The sequence below is a fragment of the Eulemur rufifrons genome, chromosome 3 (assembly GCF_041146395.1).
Source record: "Eulemur rufifrons isolate Redbay chromosome 3, OSU_ERuf_1, whole genome shotgun sequence".
NCBI lineage: Eukaryota > Metazoa > Chordata > Mammalia > Primates > Lemuridae > Eulemur > Eulemur rufifrons.
Window position 1 is genome coordinate 5,349,293 of NC_090985.1, and position 20,476 is coordinate 5,369,768.

General features: G+C 43.6%; 1 protein-coding gene across 2 annotated transcripts in view; it reads left to right on the plus strand.

Annotated features, from left to right (window-relative positions):
• The window catches only part of CRTC3 (CREB regulated transcription coactivator 3), a 94,116-nt gene that overhangs the window by 41,318 nt on the left and 32,322 nt on the right, over window positions 1-20,476 (plus strand). For both annotated transcript variants that reach the window (XM_069466586.1, XM_069466587.1), the window contains exons 3-5: window positions 8,861-8,980; window positions 17,061-17,122; window positions 18,535-18,597. In XM_069466586.1, coding sequence (XP_069322687.1) covers window positions 8,861-8,980; window positions 17,061-17,122; window positions 18,535-18,597 — 245 coding nt within the window. The remainder of the gene's footprint in view (window positions 1-8,860; window positions 8,981-17,060; window positions 17,123-18,534; window positions 18,598-20,476) is intronic.

Sequence of the window (20,476 nt, forward strand, 5' to 3'; positions counted from 1 at the left end):
TATTCTGACAGATGATTTTTCCTGGTTTTCTGCGATCATTTCCGTTGTTCCGAATTTGATCTTAGTTGCTTTAAAAAACACCCAAACTACTGTTTTATCTCTGTCATTTTCTGGAGTAATCTTTTAGCTTAGTTTATCTTATTAAATTTGCTTCCCTTTTATCTTTCATTTAAAAATGAGGACTAGGACGGGGCAACACCAGGGACACAGATGCGGTGACAGACCGGGTGCTGGCACCCTCTCTGGTCTGTTCTGCGTTTCATTGCTGCTTTTCATTTTTCACAGCAGGACTTGTTTGGTCCTTTGGCAAAGATTGCATCCCAAGTTCAGCTAGTCAAAAAAGGCATAGCCTCCGTGTTTTAAAAAAACAAAGACAAAAATAAACTACCCATCCAGGCGGTTCTGGGGTTCTTACCCCTGCAACACTGGAATAGACTAGCCCTGCGGTCCCTGAGCCCCGGGGCCTCGGCCCGGTACCAGTCTGTGGCCTGTTAGGAACCACATCATGCATCACTGCCTGAGCTCTGCATCCCCGGGTCCATGGAAAAATTGTCTTCAAAATTGTCCCCAAAAATGTTGGGGACCATGGACGAGCCCCAAAGATAGTGTAGTTAGTATTGGCAAACGGCTTAGGGGAAAGCCTTACTTTGTTCCCAGAACAGCCAGGAGCCTTGCGGGAGCTTTGGGAACTGAAGACCCCGCCTGCTGGCAATGTAAGCACCAGCTACTGCTGGCTCTGACGGGGCAGAGGGCAAAGGAACAGTGTGAGGGACCGCAGTCAGGGAGGCTGGCTGGGGGCTGGCAGGGCTGACCCTGGAGATTGGTAACATATTTTGAACTTCTCTTTAAGTTTTTCTTTTTAGATGGTGGTATAATAGAGTCTTTAACCAAGTATGAAATCCTTTTTTCTGCTCAGTTTATAAGGTAGAATTAAAATGGTCCATTTAACCTCAAGGCAGTGAATTAATAGCATGCTCTGTGTCGTGGGCAGGTCTTCAAGACTACCTCCCCGTGTCAGGAGAACCAGAGGAGGTGCTGTGTGGCCGGAATGATGCCCGGCTGGGTTCCCAGGAGCCAGCTTTGTTCCTTTGTTACTTAGACTTCCTTTTTTAAAAAAGAGGGAGCCTATACCATCTTTCACTAACTAAAGCCTGTATATAAATAAAAAGCCCTGCAAGCTCAAGGAACCTGCCCTACTTCCTGAGCTTGTTAAGTCTCCATTCTTCACCAACAGAAATTTATTCAGTACTGGGGATTATTTTTCACACATTTACCAAGAACTAAAGAAGCAAACTACAGAAAAACAAAACAGCATCATGGGCAAGCTGGAGGTCTGTAGAGCTAAATATATGCCCTCGGGGCCAAGCATTAAGGACCCTGTCTATTAATAGTACCTTTCCTACCAGCTAAACTTTCAACCAGCCTCCTATCCTACTCAGGCTCTACTGGAGAAGTGGAAACAGATGCAAACCCAAGAATATACAGAAATTTAGAATGATGGAGGTAGCATTTTCATTCTATAGGAGGCAGCATGGTTTGGTCAATAAATATCTTTGGGACTTTTGGCTAACCATTTATAAAATATTAAGTTAGATATGTATCTCAAGTAAGACTACTGGATCCAATATCAAGTTGTGGCGTGCTGTTTATACTATGACATGGTCAGATGTCTTAGCAGGGCAATTATCTTCTTAATTGAATCTTAGATCTTCGGTAGATTTACAAGAACGTAATAAAATTTATGTGGAAAATTTCTTAAAATCTTTTTACTTTCCTTTGCACATGTGTGCAAATATCCACTTAAAATCTCAAAAGTGATTAATTTTATGTAGGTTATTTAGCAAAGAAGGCAAAGTGGCAAGGCGAAGAGAACATGGAATGAGGTCAGGATGCTGAGTTTCAGATTTCCGGGCTGCCACACACTAGTTGTCTGGCCTTGAGAAAAATCACTTCATCTCTCTGGATCTTGGTTTCTCATCTGCAGGAGGAAAGAGTGGAATTCCATTGTGGGCAGCGGTTCTTCTTGCCTTTACTCGTGTAGCTCACCTTGACAAGCCAGCAGCCCCTGTCCCCTTCCTTTGCTCATCCCCACCATGTTTTCCCCTGCTGTGGGCTGTAAAATGAGGTGACCCAGTTTATTAGGCTCAGGTGAGGTGTAGTGGAGAACCCGAGGAGGGGCTCCCTCCTGAGTGCTCTCCTCTAGGGTTCTTACTTGTTTTTGTTGTTTAGAGCTGCAGTCCCCAACCCCAGGGCCACAGACCAGTATTGGTCCAGGGCCTGTGAGGAACCAGGCCACACAGCAGGAGGCGAGCTGTGGGCAAGTGAGCGAAGCTTCTTCTGTATTTACAGCCGCTCCCCAGCACTCGCGTCACCACCTGAGCTCCGCCTCCTGTCAGACCAGCAGCAGCGTTAGATTCTGCATTATAGTGAGTTGTATGATTATTTCATTATATAGTATAATGTAATAATAATAGAAATAAAGTTCACAATAAATGTAATACGCTTGAATCATCCTGAAACCATCCCCCTTGCCCCCCAGTCCATGGAATAATTGTCTTCTCTGAAATCGGTCCCTGGTGCCAAAAAGGTTGGGGACTGTTGCTTTAGAGGCTTTCTTTGCTTCCTGGTTTGCTGCTGAGATGGTTGCAGTAGCCACGTAAGTGACCCCTGGTTCCGGCTTGCACACTGTCCTCGTAGCATAGAATAATGATGACAGCACTCTCCGGTGCAGTTTCTCTGTGATGTCGAAGCTTCATGCCAGCACACGTTTCTAGTATTGACAGTGATATTCCAGAAAGATGTCTGTTGCCCTTGCAGGAGTTTTATAAGTTTTTTCTTGTTCGCCAGTCATCATAATGTCTATAAACGAAGCTCTTGAGAATTGTCTTATGCGGGATTCCTTCTGTTTGAGAGTATGACTGGGCACCCCTTTGTAAAGGTGCTGAGGTTGTGGTATTCTGGATCAAGACTTTGCAAAGGAACCATTTATACGCTTAATCCTGCTCTTCTGCATGTTTTGATATATTTTTAAAAATATGGTAGAACTTCTTACATGCAAAAATGTATTTGGTCATCCTATTAGCATTTAGAAACCCATATTTCACTTGAAGGTATTTGCAAATTACATTTTTCCTCTTTTTAATAACCATGCATGGAAATACAACTGTAAGCTAGAATTTTCTATTTTGCCACAGAAGAAAAAAATGTGTCTTGGTTGTTCACACATGAAGCATACGCTGAAGCACGTATACTTTAATAATGATAAAATCTCCCTGAGTTGACAGCAACCAACTCTCCCGATCTCAAACTGCACCTCATTTCCTGACTAAACATGGGCTTAGTAGGAATCTGCCCATGGTTTAGCAGTCAAGTGAGAAAGATCTGGGCTTTCTGATTAGCCACAAACTTAACGATATGCCAGCAATGTGGTATATCTACTAAAAGAGTTAATGCAAATAAATGTAGGTCACGTTGATAGATCAATAGTGTCTAAATTAGAGGAAGTAATTCCACTCCCCCCTGACCCCAGAAAGGTGAGGAAATCCAGTTGCAACTTTTCAGCCATTCATCCCTGGCTGCAGCTTTCAGACATGATATGATGAGGGTACATACATGTTGTGGCATGTAGACGGGCACCCACACATAAAGATGCCTAACTGAGATCTAGATCCCTTTGGGGAGTGCTCTGAGGGTATGGTACTGTCTGCCATTAGCTCTAGATTTCTGTTGGGAAGTCCACAGCTCTGCTTCTTTTAGAAGATTCACACGTCCTGTTTCATTTCAGAAAGAGTTCTGCCATCCACGTTAGCCATGTCAGCCCCCTCCCTGGTCTACCTATGGGTAGCTTTCGTATGTGAGGCACGGAAGCCCTCCCTTCCTCATTTGGTGTCTGGGTTCCCTGTTCTGAAGCAAGTTAGTGCTTTTCAGAGCCTGTATCCAAGGCCTTCCTTAAAACATGTAGGTACCAATTTGTTGTTCTTTTGACTTTATACCTCCCTTGTTGCTCTTCAAGAAAAATGAGACTGTTCATCTCATTGCAGTCTCGCTACCTATTAGCTAGCTTTGCCATAGTAACAATCCAAAAACTCTGGGACTTTCAACAAACATTTCCTTTTCACTCATACAAAGTCAGTGGGACTAGAATACCAGCGTGGCTCTCCTCCATGTATCTTCTTCTTCTGCAACCGAAGCTGAGGGAACATCCCCTATTTGGGACGTGGTATTCTCATGGCAGAAGGAAAAGAGTCTGAGAGTTTCCGTTTGGACAAGATGTGTATCACATCTGCTCATAAACCACTGGCCAAAGCACATCACACGGCCCAGTCGACTCTTTTCCAGCCATCCATCCCAGGCTTCACCTGTCTGGGGACGTGGCGTGGGCAGCAGATGGTGCCTAATGGAGACCTAGGCCCGTTGGGGGAGACTTTGAGAGGCTCAAAGTGCTGGGGAAGCCCCTGATAGTGATGCTGCTTTTCCTGACCACAAACGGACTCCGCAGGGCAGCCCTGCCTTTAAGACGCTTCCCAGCGTCCCACCTCCTGACATCCGCCCTCCCTCCTAGTGCCCAGGTATCCCCGCGACAAGGCAGCTCCCACACAGGTAATCTCATTTCATTTTCACAACAAGCCTGTGAGGAAGTTATCATCATCATCATTTCTAGTTTATAGACAAAGAAGACAAAGTAACTTGTTATATGTATATATTAAATAGTAAGTAGAAGATCTTGAGTTTGAACTGTTTCTCTGACTCCAAATCCTATGTTCTCTGAATGACAATGTGGAATGTTAAAAATACTGTATGTACTGTGTGGGTACAACAGGGTCCATGGTGTAAGAACTATATATGGATAAAAGTTGAAAAGGAACAGAAAAAATGAAGTATTTGGCCTTCAGGATAGCAGAATTTTATTTCTTTTTATGTTTTAAAGTTGACTTAATAAATACATTTTTTAAGTAACAGAATTTTAGCTCTTAGCAAGCAAGAGGTTGAAAGTTGGTGGGAACGGAAGAATCAAGCATCTGTTTGTCACTAGCTTTTTTGGGACCCAGAGACTTAGGCCAACTGTCAAACACCATAGTGTTTGACAGGTTTCTTCATTCTAAAACCTCCTTCAGTCCCCAGCTTCCGTGTCTGAACAACTGCTCTAGCTCATTTGATGAGCAAGGCAGGTTCCTGTGAATTGAGAAGACTAAAGCCAAATATAGTTTGGATTAAGATCAGATACTGCACAGAGAGTTGAGGTCGGGCCACAGTGAAGAAGAGAAGAAAATATCAAATGTTTAACAGAGAGTATCGCCTAAAACTGAGTACAAGCAGTACTGCAGGATTTGGGCCAGCAGGGGTGAATGCAAAAGAGGCAGCTGTAAATAGAAAATATAAACGTAATAGGAAGTCTAGAGGCATTTCAAGAGCTTTCTGCTTTTGAGAGCCCCTTCCAAAGACCCTTAGCCCCACCTTGTAGACTGGCCTCTGGGTGCTCAGTCTGGCAATAACTGTGCTCCTAGATGGAAACTTTATGTTTTCAAGTACATTTAACATTATTGTAGTAAGCATATGATGATATTAACAGAGAATCCTCCTTTTTCTTTTATCTTGGAACAAAGTTATCTTTCTCTTAAAATTATTTCTATCTTGTATAATCAAGTTTCTGATAATAAAATGTACTATGGGCATGCGTCCTCTTGATAAACAAAGATATTTCCATGTATTTATTTTTGGTATTTATAGTAGGGGTTTAGTTTTATTTAGACACATTTTTATTTAAGTCATATTTTCTGAAATATTACATTTGAACCTAGTAAAAAATCATTAAACAGTTAGCTCACATAACAGGTATGACTGGGATCCCGCAAAGCTAGCCTTATAGAAGGTTGAATTTTACGTGGAAGAACAGACTAAAGGTTATGTATCATTTGCCCAAACCAATAATGTAGTTATTTTTTCAAGGTAAACTTTTAATAATTTAAAAAGTAACAAAAGTGATTGTAATTTTTAGATGTTCTTAAAACATACAATTAATTTTGAAGGCATTCAGATTTTACAGATGAGAAGCCTAAGAGCCCTGCTTCAAGATCTATGCCTTTGTTACCAGATTTTAGACTTTTAAACTCTATTTTGAAAAAATTTCAAACCTTACAAGAATAGAACAATGAATTTGTACGTACCCTTCACCTAAATTCACTAATTATTAGCATTTTGCCCCATTTTCTTTTTCTGTCCTTCTCTTAATATGTGTGTGTACATACATTATGTTTACTTATTTTCTGTGCCTCCTAAGAACAAGGAATTCTCTTACATAACCAGAACTACACTACAGTGATCAAATTAAGGAAATTTAAAAATTGATACAGTATTATCTGATCTGTAGATGCTATTCAAAATTGGCTAACTATGCCAATATTACTTACAGCATGCCATATCTCCCTCATCTCCTTAAATCTGAATATTTCCACAGGTTTTTCTCTTTTTTTGATCTTTTATGACTGATATCTTGGGAGGAGACAAGCCAGTTGTTTTGCAGAATGTCCCTTGGCCATTTGGGTTTACCTGACATTGCTGCATTTTTATTCAGGTTATGCGTGTTTGGGAGAGTTACTGCTATGTGAGATAAGAGATGGCGTGTCCTCTTGCATCATGCCAGGAAGCACCTGATGTCAGTTTGTCCCATTATTTTTTAGGTACTTAATTTATTATTCTCTAGAATACGCATGTATGCTCTATTGTCTGAGATCAAATCCAGCTTACCTATGTCGTAATAGATATTTTTATTTCAGCCCAGAAGTTGTTCCTCACTAAGATCTCTTTATTTTGTAAGTTTATAGATTTGGAGTATAAAAACAGATTGGAAGGGTGGACGCGGTGGCTCACTCCTGTAATCCTGGCACTCTGGGAGGCCAAGGCGGGTAGATCGTTTGAGCTCAGGAGTTCAAGACCAGCCTGAGCAAGAGCGAGACCCCGTCTCTACTAAAAATAGAAAGAAATTAGCTGGAAAACTAAAAATATATAGAAAAAATTAGCCGGGCATGGTGGTACACGCCTGTAGTCCCAGCTCCTTGGGAGGCTGAGGCAGAAGGATCGCTTGAGCCCAGGAGTTTGAGGTTGCTGTGAGCTAGGCTGATGCCACAGCACTCTAGCCCGGGCAAGAGAATGAGACTCTGTCTCAAAAAAAAAAAAAAAAAAACCAGATTGGAACTGATAAACTAAATTAGCCCAGACATTTTATTAATATTAGTCTACTTAGGAGAAATAGGAGTAATTCTCAAATCCAGTCTGAAGAAATACATGTTTAACAAAGAAAAGTTAGTTCTTAGCTAATAAAGGAAGCTCCTCTATAAAGACATAATCTGTCATAGGATTCCTTTCATAGTAAGCTATCTGTTTTATTATATGTGATTCAATTTATATAAAAGAAACTGTTTTAAATTATAAATATTAAGGTGATAGATATGTTAATTAGCTTGATTTAATCATTTCACTATATGTGTATGTATATATATATCAAAATATCACATTGTACACTGTAAATATGTACAATTTTTATTTGTCAGTTATACCTTAATAAAGCTGGGAGGGAGTAAGTCTGTTCTCATGTATCTGACAAAGACATCTATTGTGTAACATATACACATTGCACCATTGTGTGAGATTTAATGGTCTAGCCTAGGATTTGGTTTTTGACAACCAAAAAGATTGCCCTTTATGATGCCAGTCTCAAAAATGTTGAGAATGTACCCCAAGCATCCCTTAAGAAAGGGTTTTGGGCCAGGCGCGGTGGCTCACGCCTGTAATCCTAGCACTCTGGGAGGCCGAGGCGGGTGGATCGCTTGAGGTCAGGAGTTCGAGGCCAGCCTGAGCAAGAGTGAGACCCCGTCTCTACTAAAAATAGAAAGAAATTATTTGGCCAACTAAAAATATATATAGAAAAAATTAGCTGGGCATGGTGGTGCATGCCTGTAGTCCCAGCTACTAGGGAGGCTGAGGCAGGAGGATCAATTGAGCCCATGAGTTTGAGGTTGCTGTGAGCTAGGCTGACACCATGGCACTCTAGCCTGGGCAACAGAACAAGACTCTGCCTCAAAAAAAGCAAAAAAAAAAAGAAAAAAGAAAGGGTTTTGGATTTATTGATCATGAATTTATCTTAAATCTGTTTATATTTTCATTTGTGCCAATTGGGAAATAATGAGTTGCATGTTCCACTTGTATGTAGGTATTATTCCTTTTTTCCTCCTTCATTCAGAGGTTACAATCTCGACATCTAACATTCTGAGTCAGTGAAGTGGTCTGCGTATAAGGACTAAAACCATGAGAGTGGATGTCTCAGTACCGGGAGTGGCCACCCTCAGCTTCGGCGTATCACTGCCACGTGGGACTGTGGGGCCAGAGTGGCCAAGATGTTCTCATTTTTCCCTAGAGGCCTCACATCTGAATTTTTAAACATTGTGCATTCAGCAGAAAAATGTAAAAGACGCTGCAGAAAATAGATATCTCATGGCTTCCTAGTTTATCTCTATCTGAAATCTCTCTCTTTCACATTTCAAGTGTACGTTCTAGTTTCTGGGATTTTGTATGAATCCCTAGTCCCCCCGATTCCCCACCTCCTAACTGTGACAACTTTTATCACAGCATTCTTTCAGCTTTCCTCTTAACACTAAAGACTATTTTAAAGTTATTCTGTGATTACTACATAGAAGCAGCTCCATGTGCTACATTATTTTATTGCCCTTGACCCAAGGCACACTAACATACGATAGTAAAATTACAGAATCAGTCCTTTCATCTGTTGCTGTTATCAGTTGTTGTTCTTGAGGGTGAGTGGCAACTTCATGGTCGGAAGCCAACTCTTCTAACCTTCTCTCTGCAGCCGTCATTTCATCAAGCTGATAACGTCCGGGGAACCCGCCACCACGGGCTGGTGGAGAGGCCAGCCCGGAACCGCTTCCACCCCCTTCACCGAAGGTCTGGGGACAAGCCAGGACGACAAATATCCTTTTTTGCTGTCTGAGGGGAGTATGAGTTTTGAAATGTGTGAAAGGTCTTCAGGTTTATCTTCCCTGCATTCCCCTTTGGCCTCAGAATCTGCATTTTATCCAATGAACGGAGGCACTAAAAAATAAATGAGCTGGAAACTAGAAACATCTCTGCAGCCAGAATTTGGAAGGATCACAGTAGGTGTTTACTGTATGAAAACATCGATAAACATGTAGGCCAGCCCCATTGCAAGGTGTTCTCAGCATTTTCTTCAGAAATCAACAAAGGCAGAGTTAAATCTGCCTTTGAATCAGGTTAGAGAGATTTAGTCTATCTAGCAAAAATGGATATACAGATTCGTGATTTATTTGTATTTCTCTTGATGTGCTGATCTGCTTTTGGAACTTACAGAAGAAATGTCATGTGATTTTTTTTATTTGTGGAGTTTCAAACTCAATAAATGACAACTAACCTATAAATCTAGTATTTAGGAAAATCTTATGCAGTGATGTGTACTCACACCAAACTCTGCGGTGATATAGAAATAAAGAAAAGGAGATGATGAATCCGTTTGACAGTTTCATGTAATCAGTACTTCCTGGGGGTGGAGGGGCGTGGTGGGGGCGGGTGCCACTGTGTGACCGGCATTGTGCCGAGGGCTTTGGGGATACAGAACTGAGCTGGGCTTTGTGGGAGAGGACGCAGAAGTGTGCCGGGAGGGCCTGTGCTCTCGCTTCACTCTTCTCCGCACTCAGGCGCAGGGGTGGTGGGAGGAGAAGAAAGGCGGGGTGAGTCTCACCGCGGAGAGCTGAGTTCCTGGCAGTGAGGGCAGAGCTGGCTTCAGAGCCTAGAAACCAGGAAGTGGGGGAGGGCACTCATGTTTACGGAGCACCTACCCGTGCCAGGCACTGTGCTGGGTAATCTGTATGTCGTTTAGTCCTCAGAAATCACTGAGTCCTTTATTTTTTTAACCCCCATTTTCTGATGAGGAAACTGAGTTTCAGAGTACCTTGACTTGCCCAGGATTCCACTGCTGTGGATGTAGGATCCTGGATTCAGTCCAGGTCAGGCCCGTATTTAATCTATGTGGAGGCAAGGACAGTAACACCAGGGGATGTTTGTGTCTCCCCTCTCTCGCCCTCAGGGACACACCACATGTGGGCCACAGAGGTACCCGGGCTAGTTTCGTATATTATGTGGCCATTATGAGGGAAAGTAAAAGTGGGAAATGATCTTGAGAATTCTTTTCTGGAATGTCTGATAACTTTAACATAGAATGAAAAGGGTAAGAGGGAATTGAGGCAATTCTTCCCTCATTTGCACGTGTGGGGGTGGGTAGCACGTCACGTCTTTGTCCACATTGCTGGGAATTTTCAAGCTAAATACTTCGAGTGTTTCTTTGCTTGATTTAACTATATATATACATATATATTTAATTTCTCAATTGCCGCTTTCTCCTGTCAGTGCTCTCATATCTGTATATGATACATTATATGTATATGTGTATATATGGCCATCTCAAATACTTTTTGAAGCAAGTATAGTCTAAATATGTTGTGTATACATAGCTTTATTAACCAAAGGAACAGAAGAGGAGGGAATTGAAGAAAAGAGGAAGAAGAGAATATTAATTCCTTAAAAATTTTGTTAAGTATCTACTAGTGATCAGGCACCATTTTAGACACTGTGAACACAGCCCCTGCCCTTAAGCTGCTTGTAGTTCAGTGGGCGAGGCGGCTTAGCAGACAAGCGGCCACAGCACGGTGTGGCATCTGTGGCTGAGGCATCGCAGGGCCTGCGTGAGCACATCAGAGGTGCGACCTCAACCAGTCTCGGAGAAACAGAAAAGGTGTCCTTGGGCAAAATTTAAGGCGTGAAGGATAAGAAGTAATGGCATAATGTGGTCATTCAGCAGATATTTACAGAGCCCCTCTCTGTGCCAGGGGCCGACCCAAGCACTAGGGACCTGGTGATGAATTAGGGAGACAGAGTCCCTGCTTTCTTGAGTTTGCAGTCCTGTGGGAGAAGACAGACAGCAAACAGGCAAAAAAGTAATTCAGATGGTAGGTAGCAAGTGATATATAAGAGAGGAAAGTAGTTGGGAGGGTATGTTCCAGGCAGATGGAAGAGAATGTGCAAAGTCCCAGAAAGGGAGACTATACCAGGTGTTCAGGGGACCCTGTTTCTTTGCAGGTAATGTATTCTGGGGTCTAAGCTGACTCTGTACATGGGTCCACTTGTGTGAGCATCCACAAATCTAGTCAAATCCTAAGGGAAGGAGAAGCAAAAACCAAATTAATATACAGATAAATTAAAGTTGCTCATCAGACTGTAGGAGTCTGAGTCACTGATCATGAGCCCCTAATTGGGTTCCTAGGACCGGACATCTGCTGATTCAAAGACAGTTTTTTAGCCCAGAGTTGCCCATGGATGAAGCAGTCTCTTCTGTGGAATCAAGGGTCCGGGAGCTCCTAGTGAAACATAAACAAGGGATGATTTTATAGTGAAGGTGTTAATCTACTCAGGAGAATTTGGAGGAGGAGGGCTGTGATTCCATCTTTGCTTTCATGGCCTGCATCCTGTTGGTTGCAAAATAAGTCACTGAAAATTGTTGCTTTGTACATTTATCCATTACCTTTTTAATGACATTTCATCATTTGAAAGTATGAAAACTGGCTTGAATCTTTTTAGAACAAAAAGAAAAAAATGTATTCAGGACCCTTATTACAGCTGTTTCTTGGTTGGAGTGTTATTTTAGGATGGACAAACTGGCTTAGACAAGGTTCAGTCGTATGATAGAACCTCAGATAAAATGAACATTGTTCCACAGATATTCCAGCTTCCTCCCCGCGTGGGCAGCCACAACAAGCAGGGCTCTGGCACAGGAGATTCCTTCTGCGGTGGGTGGCCACACTGCAGAGAAGGCTAGTGCAGTGGACTTGGCTGTCGCATGGGTGGCACCACGAGCAAAGACCAGGGCACTGCCTGGCCAGGCCCCGGGCGGGCAGCGGAGAGGTGCCTGCAGAGCTTGCTCCCGGCTGGGGGCTTGGGCTCGAGCACTCGGAACAGAAGCTTCTCTACCTTTCTGCAGCTGCCCGGTCTGTGGCAGCCCTTCTCACTCCTTAGTCAAGGGCAGCAGATGTGCTGTGTCTCAAACACCATCTTGTTGAATTTCTAAACTATTAATATAAATTCACAGCAAATGAAGGAGTACTTTCTCAGACCTGTAGGTAATACATTGAGAAACAGGGGACATGCCGAAGAATCATAGAAAATACCTTCTTCTAAAGGAGAAGTATTTTTTGAAAGGGAGAAAAACATGTTTAGAAAGTTTCCCAACAAAATTTAGAGTTAACTAGTATGAACAGGCGTGAAGAGATGCCTTCACACCTGCCGGAGTTAGGAATGATTCTCCTCTCTGGGGTGGGCCTTGCTTTGATTCTTTTCATCACAATGAGATGAAAATTTTAGGACACTGTTTCTTTGAAATGCATGGCCTATTAAATTTGATAAACGCCACACTCTCTGTCCCCTCTTGGAGCCTCACAGTGTACGTTCACAGTGTGTATTAGCGCTCTGAGAAGCCTGGCAGTTAAGAAAGTTCGTATCTTTAATCCAGGGTTTCCAAAGCTTGTGTGATCACAAAACCCAACTTTTTCGTAATACTCGTGTCATCTTGAGGAGAAGGAAACATTGGTCTTTAGAGTTTTAAGGGAAAGATACTCTGGCTGCAAAACTCCACGTGCAACCTGCTTGCCACTCATGTGCCGAGGGAAACAGGAAGATGCAGGCCTCGGACAGGTCCCACTGTAAGACGGATCCTAGTGGGATGTAATTGAGGTAAAGGGACGAGAGGAAGACATGGCTGAGAAATCAGGAAGGAACCAAATTGTGGCCAGTTTTCTATATCAAATCTGACTCTGGAACGTGTCTTGGTAGTTGGGTTCTATTAAGCAGACTCGGAGTCTGCTTACCCCACCAGCTGCATGGAAGGTCACAGGCCTGCCCCACAAACTGTGTCCCTGGCAGAACACAGAGTTCCAGAGGGTAGGAGAGAAAATGACCGGCCTCCAGGCTGCCGCTAGAAGGCAGTTCCTGAGCCCTGCCCAGGTGCACTCACCACATGGGGACAGGAAGCCAAGAGAAGAACCCTGGCCCTGCTCACCCTGCCGCCAGTCAGGCAGCACAAAAAAAAAAAAAGAAACGAGACAGGGTGGAACTTGTTTTCAGCTTCTGTGGCTCAGTAACCCCACCCACTGGTAAATGGGCCAACAGATGTCCTCTCTTATCAACAGAAAGAAGAGCTACTCCCCTTCCTTTGGGGAAGAGTAAGAGCTGTTCCCTCCAACACCCCCACTTGAGCGGAGTAGGTCTCCCCAGTTGATGGATCGAGGCAGTGACTGGAGGAGGAGGATTTTCCTCCACAGACCTGCAGGGACACACGGGGAGAGAGGGAACAGGCTGGGATCACTCTGAGATCCTAACTTGAGCATCTAGGTGGATGGTGCCCTCATTAAATAAGATGGACCATAAGAAAAGGAACAGATGCGGGCAGGAGAAGGTGAGGGGTGATTAGTTAGATTTTAGGTGGAATTTGGGGTATCCGGGGAACCCACTAGGCAGCTGGAAATACGCGCTTGGAGTTCACGAGAACTGTTGGGAGCTGGAGGGATGAGTTTGTGAGTTACTGGACTGTGGGTGGCAGTTAGAGCCAAGGCAAGGGTGGGGTTGGCCAAGGTGAGCCTAGAGGACAGGGGTTCTCCTCCAGGGAGACAGGCCCAGAGGCTCCTAGGAAGCACCTCCCAAAGCCTCTGCGCCCAGAGTCCCCAGCCTGCCCCTGCTCCCGCTCTGCCTGGTGCCCCGTGGTTCTGAGTCCTCCTCCCTGTCCTGTCCCTCTGAGAGCAATGGGAGCAGATGGGGCTGAGGCTGTGCAGCCACAGGACCCCAGGGGACATCAGGAGGGAAGGAAAAGGAGGGGAGATGGCAAAGGGGCTGCAAGGAGTGCACAGAGGGGTAAACAGAGGTCTATGACAGTGTGGGGATGTTTTTTAAACTTTAGTTTCTATTTCCATCCACTGCAGCTACCTCTTCTTAGTTTATCCTTTTCATAGGATACTCCTTTTGTGTTTTCTCCAAGCCTCCTTTGTAATGTGGAAATACTCCTCGAGCCAAAGGCTTAACTAAGCTTAACTAATGAAGGAAGTGACAGAGGAGGAGGAGTGTGGTGTGTTAACAGCCCAGCGGCCTGTGCTTCCCTTCTGCTGTGTGCAGGCCCCCCGCAGGCAACCAGAAATGTTTGTTGAATTAAATGGTAAATTCAGGTTTACAAATAAGGGCGTTTTCTCTGTCTGTAGGTTGTTCTGTAGGGCCTGTCAGTGTTATGGGGTAACCAAAGCCACCTGAATGAAGTTTTCTGAACTCCTCGAAAAAACATATAAACCTTTTCCAGGTTTTCCTTGTGTTGCTTTTAACTGTAAATTTATAAGGGGTTCTTTTCGTGCCCACAGTTCTTGGTTTTAAAATATCCATTAAATTAGATGAGACAGTGAGCATTAAGAGAGCTCAGAGGTCATATCTTTAACTTTTTCTCAGCTTAATTATGCCAGAAATTTCAGGAATTTATTATATTTTCATGTTGTTAATATCCAGAAGGTTAAAATGCTGACTTACACCTCAACACTGAAACAAGCAATGTTTGACCATTACATTTCTGTCACACCACTGCATTCTGCTCTGTTGCCAGAGCTGTGTAATTGGACTTAGTAAAGATGGCAGCCTGCTGAGAAAAATGGTGAACTTCTGCTTCATGAAATTCAGCTTTTCTAGACATAGATGCGTCAAACCCTGCAGAAGAGAGAAAGGCAGAGAACCACAGGTCGTGAGACTTGACGTCTCTTCCCTGATGGCTTTGCCAGCTAGCACACTGCTGTGCTTCCTCTCTCACTGTGGTCTTCATCAACTTTTCCTCCCCGGTCTCCTCCCCGGTCTGTTCTCATCTGCACTTCACATACTTTAAGCCTCATCATTAATGTTGAAGAAATGTCTCTCTCTTGAAAATATCTCTTTAATTGTATTGATTCAGGATCAGATTAAGAAATAAAATAATGAGACATGTGAAGGAAAACTAATCCATAGAGGATGAAACTTGCAATCCTGATCCTCTCCTGACAAAGAAAACGTTTCACACTAAATCGTGACGAACCCACGAGAGCCCACATTCCCCTGATTCCCCGATCTGTGCTCACTGGAGATGCCCAGCCCAGGCCTCTCCATCAAGCCTCCCGTTTCCTCCTGAGCCCAAGCAGGTAACACCTTCTTTGCAGTTGCCATCCTTCCTCCCAGGAAGCTCCATGTTTTCTGTTTCCGAGGGCCCTGGGTGTTAGTGCGCTGTGTCCTGAGAGGCAGCGTAGCTTAGTGGGAGCTCCTGGCTTGGAGTCAGGGAGCTGTGGGTTCGACCCCTGATCTGCCACACCAGCTGCGACAGGTTTCTCAACTCTTCTAGGACTGAGCCTCAGTTTCTTCAGCTGTAAAATGGGGGTAATATCATCTGCCTCCCAGGATTATTAAGATTAAATGAGGCTGTGAACTCACTCAGCACGGGCCTGGCACGTAGTAGGTGCTTAGATATCCATTTCCAAATTTCTGTCATTTAGGTATCTTCTTTATTATTTCTACCTTAAGAAATAAAGGTTTGGGATCAAAAATTATTGGTAACTGCCAAATTCGTATTTCATCCAGTCAGTGATTCGGGAGACAGAGAATGGGCGTGTTTTGGTGGGGGTGGTAAGGAGGTGAGCCAGCCTTCTAGAAGCCTGTGTTCCCGTGGGAGGGACGAGGGGGAAATGGCATTGGCACTGGGTTAGAGGCAGGAAAATACCGCAGGTTTGTGGAACTCAGACGGCTGGAGTGAAGACAGGAGCAGAAGGAAGCACTGTGGCCAGGCTGTGGAGCACCACGATTACCAAGCCAGTAAAGTTTGATTTCACCTTTTAGGCTGAGGAGAATGACTGAAGATTTCTTAGCAGGAGAATAATATGACCATAGTCTTAAGAAGACTATTCTATGGATGCAGTTAACTAAATTAATGAAAATAGTGCACTCCTGTAGTCCCAGCTACTCGGGAGGCTGAGGCAGGAGGATTACTTGGACCCTGGAGTTAGAGGCTGCAGTGAGCTATGATTGCACCACTGTACTCCAGCCTGGGCGACAGAGCAAGACCGTGTCTCCAAAAATTAAATAATTCATTAATTAAAAAAAGAAAACAGCTATCCGGTGCTCAGTGTGTATAGCAGCACAGCATCACACTGGGTTCCCCGCGCATCTGGAATATGTTCTAAGGCATGCTGTACCCAGGGAATGATACAGAATTTATGAAACAGCCCCTGACAACACTGGAACATTGGGCAGTTTACATTTCTCCATAAATCCAGTGCGGTTCTTTTTGGGTTATAAGTACCAGGAACCCACCTTAACTTGAGAACAGGACATTTATTGGCTTATGTCACTGGAAGCCCAAGGCTAGATCTAAGAGGTCATACAATAGCATTGAGACTGTATCTCTGTGGTGCCACTCTGTGCTGACTTCACGTGTAGACAGGCTTTCTCTGATGGGAGACACCAGGCTCACGTGGCCCGCAGGCTCACAGCCTCAGTCGGGCACTCCTTTTGTTCCTCTCAAAAGCACTCTCCTTGGTCCTGCTTGGGTCATGATCCCATCCCCGAAGAGTCACTGTTTCCACGGGGATGAAGTGCTTTGACTAGGATACCGGGCCTGAGTCCCCCCATGAGACAGGGAGGAATGACAGCCTCACCAGGTCTGGAGTGGGAGTGGAGACGTTCTTGAAAGCAAAAGATGCTGGGCAGGCAAAAACAATGAGAAACATTCCATGTGAGTCATGCAGAGACCACACTGGTTAGAAGACAGAGGAATAGACTGTCCTAGAGGAAGTTGATAAGAGAAAGCTTGGAGGAAGAACCGTCAGGTGGAGAGAGAAAGATAAGAGCCCAAAGGCTCAGTTTAACTCTGTGAGTCCACCTTCTTAATTCTGCTTCAGCTTTGTTAATTCTTACTTTTCCTTTATTAAAAATTCCACTTTGATGGTAGTACTTTTGGAGCCAATTACTCCTCGCAGGCCCTGGATGAGAGTTGGCCGAGGTAAGCCATATTTTAAATGAGATGATGGGCATGTGTTTTTTTTAGATGGTTTCACTTTATTTTACCCACCTTGAATGTTGTTTTAGAAATTTATGACAGAAAGCATAGAATCTTATTTTCTCTTATAAAACTTAAGTCTGATTTTAGTAGGGGGGTTACTTGAGGCCAGGAGTTGGAGGCTGCGGTGTGCTATAATCACACCTGTGAATAGCCACTGCACTCCTGCCTGGACAACGTAGTGAGACTCCATCTCTAAAAAAAAAAAAACAAAAAAAACCTTACGTCTTTCTATATATAATTACAAGCTTATATAGAAGTCTAGGATGAAAAATTATTTAAATAAATCTAGATCTTCATATTTAAAACAAAACAGAAACAAATTTGTAATACATTTACCAACAGAATACTCTGGTAGTCTTATGTTTGAGATATGGACGACTAAGTGCCTTCTCTCAGGGTGTCTTAGTAAGCTGCTGAAAGGAATGAAACACTCTTGAAATGGTAATTTGCATGGTATATTTGATTTAGGGTCTCTCTGAGTATTTTTGTACCCAATATAGGAGACGACAGAATAGAAAATTAACTGAAAAAGACTGCTGCGTCCATTTGTGTTATCATTTTCAGACCACCAAGTCAGATTTGGGAGGCAGTTCAAATGTACATATCAAAAATATTTATCTCTCTGGGTCGAGATCTACTCTCTGTCCACTGGGAATCTGACTGGCACTTACTATGAATAATATGGTCTGGATCTTGGGATAAGGATGGTAACAACCGGCCTCTACCTCAAGTGGGTTTTCAACTACCCTCGAGAATCTAGGGACCAGAGACTGTAGGATAAATACAATCTCTTATTTTAAATCAGAAAAAGGCATATCCAAACTGATATTATGTAGATCCAAGAATAAAATGTCTTATGCTTTCCAGAGCATGAGGATTGGTCAGATTAATATTTTCATAACCTGGGTAGCTGTAGCAAGTACATTCCTCTTCATGGCCATCCATACAGGAATGCAAAATGTTTGCATCCAAGATTGCCAAGCCCCCCCCCCCACACACACACTCAGGGTACGTGATGAGGGGTCACTGTTTACACGTCTGGAGTAAGACCTTACAGCCCCTGGAGAGGAGTCGATCATAGATTTGAACAGTTTCAAAAGGGATTCAAAGGGGCTTGTTTGCCCTTTCCTTGATTCCTTATGGCCTGCTGGTTAATCTTGTTCTTGTGGATTTGTGCTAGTTTTTAGCCTGGAGATCAGAGGAACAATTAACAGTTTAGCAGTGGTGAGCACTGTGAGCGCGGGCGCGGGCGTTTCTGAGTGCCTCTCAGGGTGTACGGGAGGGGCCTGGGGCTCTCCTTTGCTCCCTGGGGTTGAACTGCTTTTCCTTTTATGTTGTTCCGGTTCTTAAAGGCAGCAGCCTCCTTGGAAAGAAGAAAAGCACCCTGGGTTCAGGCTGACGTCTGCACTTAACAGGTACCCGGGCTGTTTCCTAGAAGTAGATCTTAAAGGAGACCGAGCAGTTTGGTTGTCCTGATACTCTTCACATATTATCCGGTGGTTAGAGTGTATTTATGTCCGCTGTGTTCATATGAAGTGTTAAAAAACCAACCCTCCCAGTTATTGAGTGTCCACAGGGGACAGCGCAGAACATGAGGTCTGGAGCGGGACTACCAGGGTTTGCCTCTCACTGTGTGACCTTGAGCAGATCATTTAACTTCTGGATGCCTCAGTTTATTCATGTGAAAAATGGAAATAATTGTACCTATATCGTGGGATGGTTGTGAGAATTGACTAAGATAATACATGGGAAGCACAAGTGTTCAGTAAACATCAACTTTTGTCGTGATCACTTTGGGCCAGACTCCAGGAGGGAGAGTTCTACCTAGGTTATTTGTTTCAATCCTGACAGCACCCTACAAGAATGAGTATTATTTTCTGTTCTAAGAGTTAGATGACTTGTCCAGGATCCGTTAGCTAATATGTGAAGGGACTGGATTTAAAAAAACAAAAAACAAACAAACAAAAACCCACCTTTTTAATAGTGGGGAATGTGAAACATACACAAAGGGAAGACTTGCAAGAGGCCCCTGTGCCCGTCCTCAGCTTGGATCCTCCCCAGAGCCCTGCCAGTCCTGTTCTCCCCCAGGTCCGCCTGGCTGGATACAGTATCTCATCTGTAAATATCGCTAACAGTATAAGGCTGATGACCTTCTTACTTTTTTAAAAAAACATAACCTTTGCACAGGTATCATGAGGGAAAGAGAAATAAAGGAAAAAAAAAAACATAACCACAATGCCATTATTACACTTAAAATTAAAAATAATTCCTTAATACGATTTAATATCCAGTCTGTAGTCAGATTTTCCCAGGTGTCTCTCTGCATTTGATTGGGAGTCTCTTCAATCTCTTTGAATGGATAAAGGTCTGGAGTCTGAACCCAGTTCTCTCTGATTCCAGAGGCCACACTCCTCCTGTTGCACCACATAGATTCTCTTACTTTGTCTGCTACATCCCTCAGCTGAAGCCATATGGCTTAATAGCCACCTGAGTCTCTCTCCTGTAACAGACTGCAATGTAGCATTTTGGGCTAATTTGAAGTTGCTCATAAGTCCTTTTTATGGCAGAAAGTTTGACCCTCAGATGAGATAAATAAATAGTCATCTCTTGGAGCCAAGGCTATGTATAAATTGGAGCTATCTGGAAGAATTTTGGAAATTTGCAAGGGATCAGAGGTTCCCGAACTTTTCTCTTAAGACCACTTTACACCCTCAAAAAATCACTGAAGCCCTCAAAGAGCATTTGTTTATGTGTCTACCAATATGTATCTATTGATATTAGAAATTAAATTGAAAACATTTTAAAACATACTTAATGCATTTAAAAATAGCAATAATAAACATTGAACATAACTAATATCTTTTTAAAAAGAAACATAATTATATATTGCAAAACAAAAAAAAAACTTACTGCAAACAGTGGCATTGTTGTACCTTTTGCAAATCTCTTGACAGCAGTGGGGTCCTTGCCCCTGCCGCTGGGAGACCCCACCGTGCTGGGGGAGTGCAAAGGTGAAAAGGCAAAGGACGTTTAGCATTATTTTGAAGATAGTCCTGACCTTGCGTACTGCCTGAAAGGGTTTGAGGAGCACTGCTCTAGGAACATTGTTCTCCTAGTGCAGCCACGGGTTATACCGGTCACAGCCGCCTTCTGACTTGCGAAGCGTAGTAAGGTCTCAGAGGGAGGCCGTGAATGCAAGGCCTGCCTTCTGGAACCAGATCACCGTGCTGTCAGCTCCAAAGTACACGCCTATAGAGTACAAATTAAAGCCTTTTGGGGCGTGGGCAATTCTCA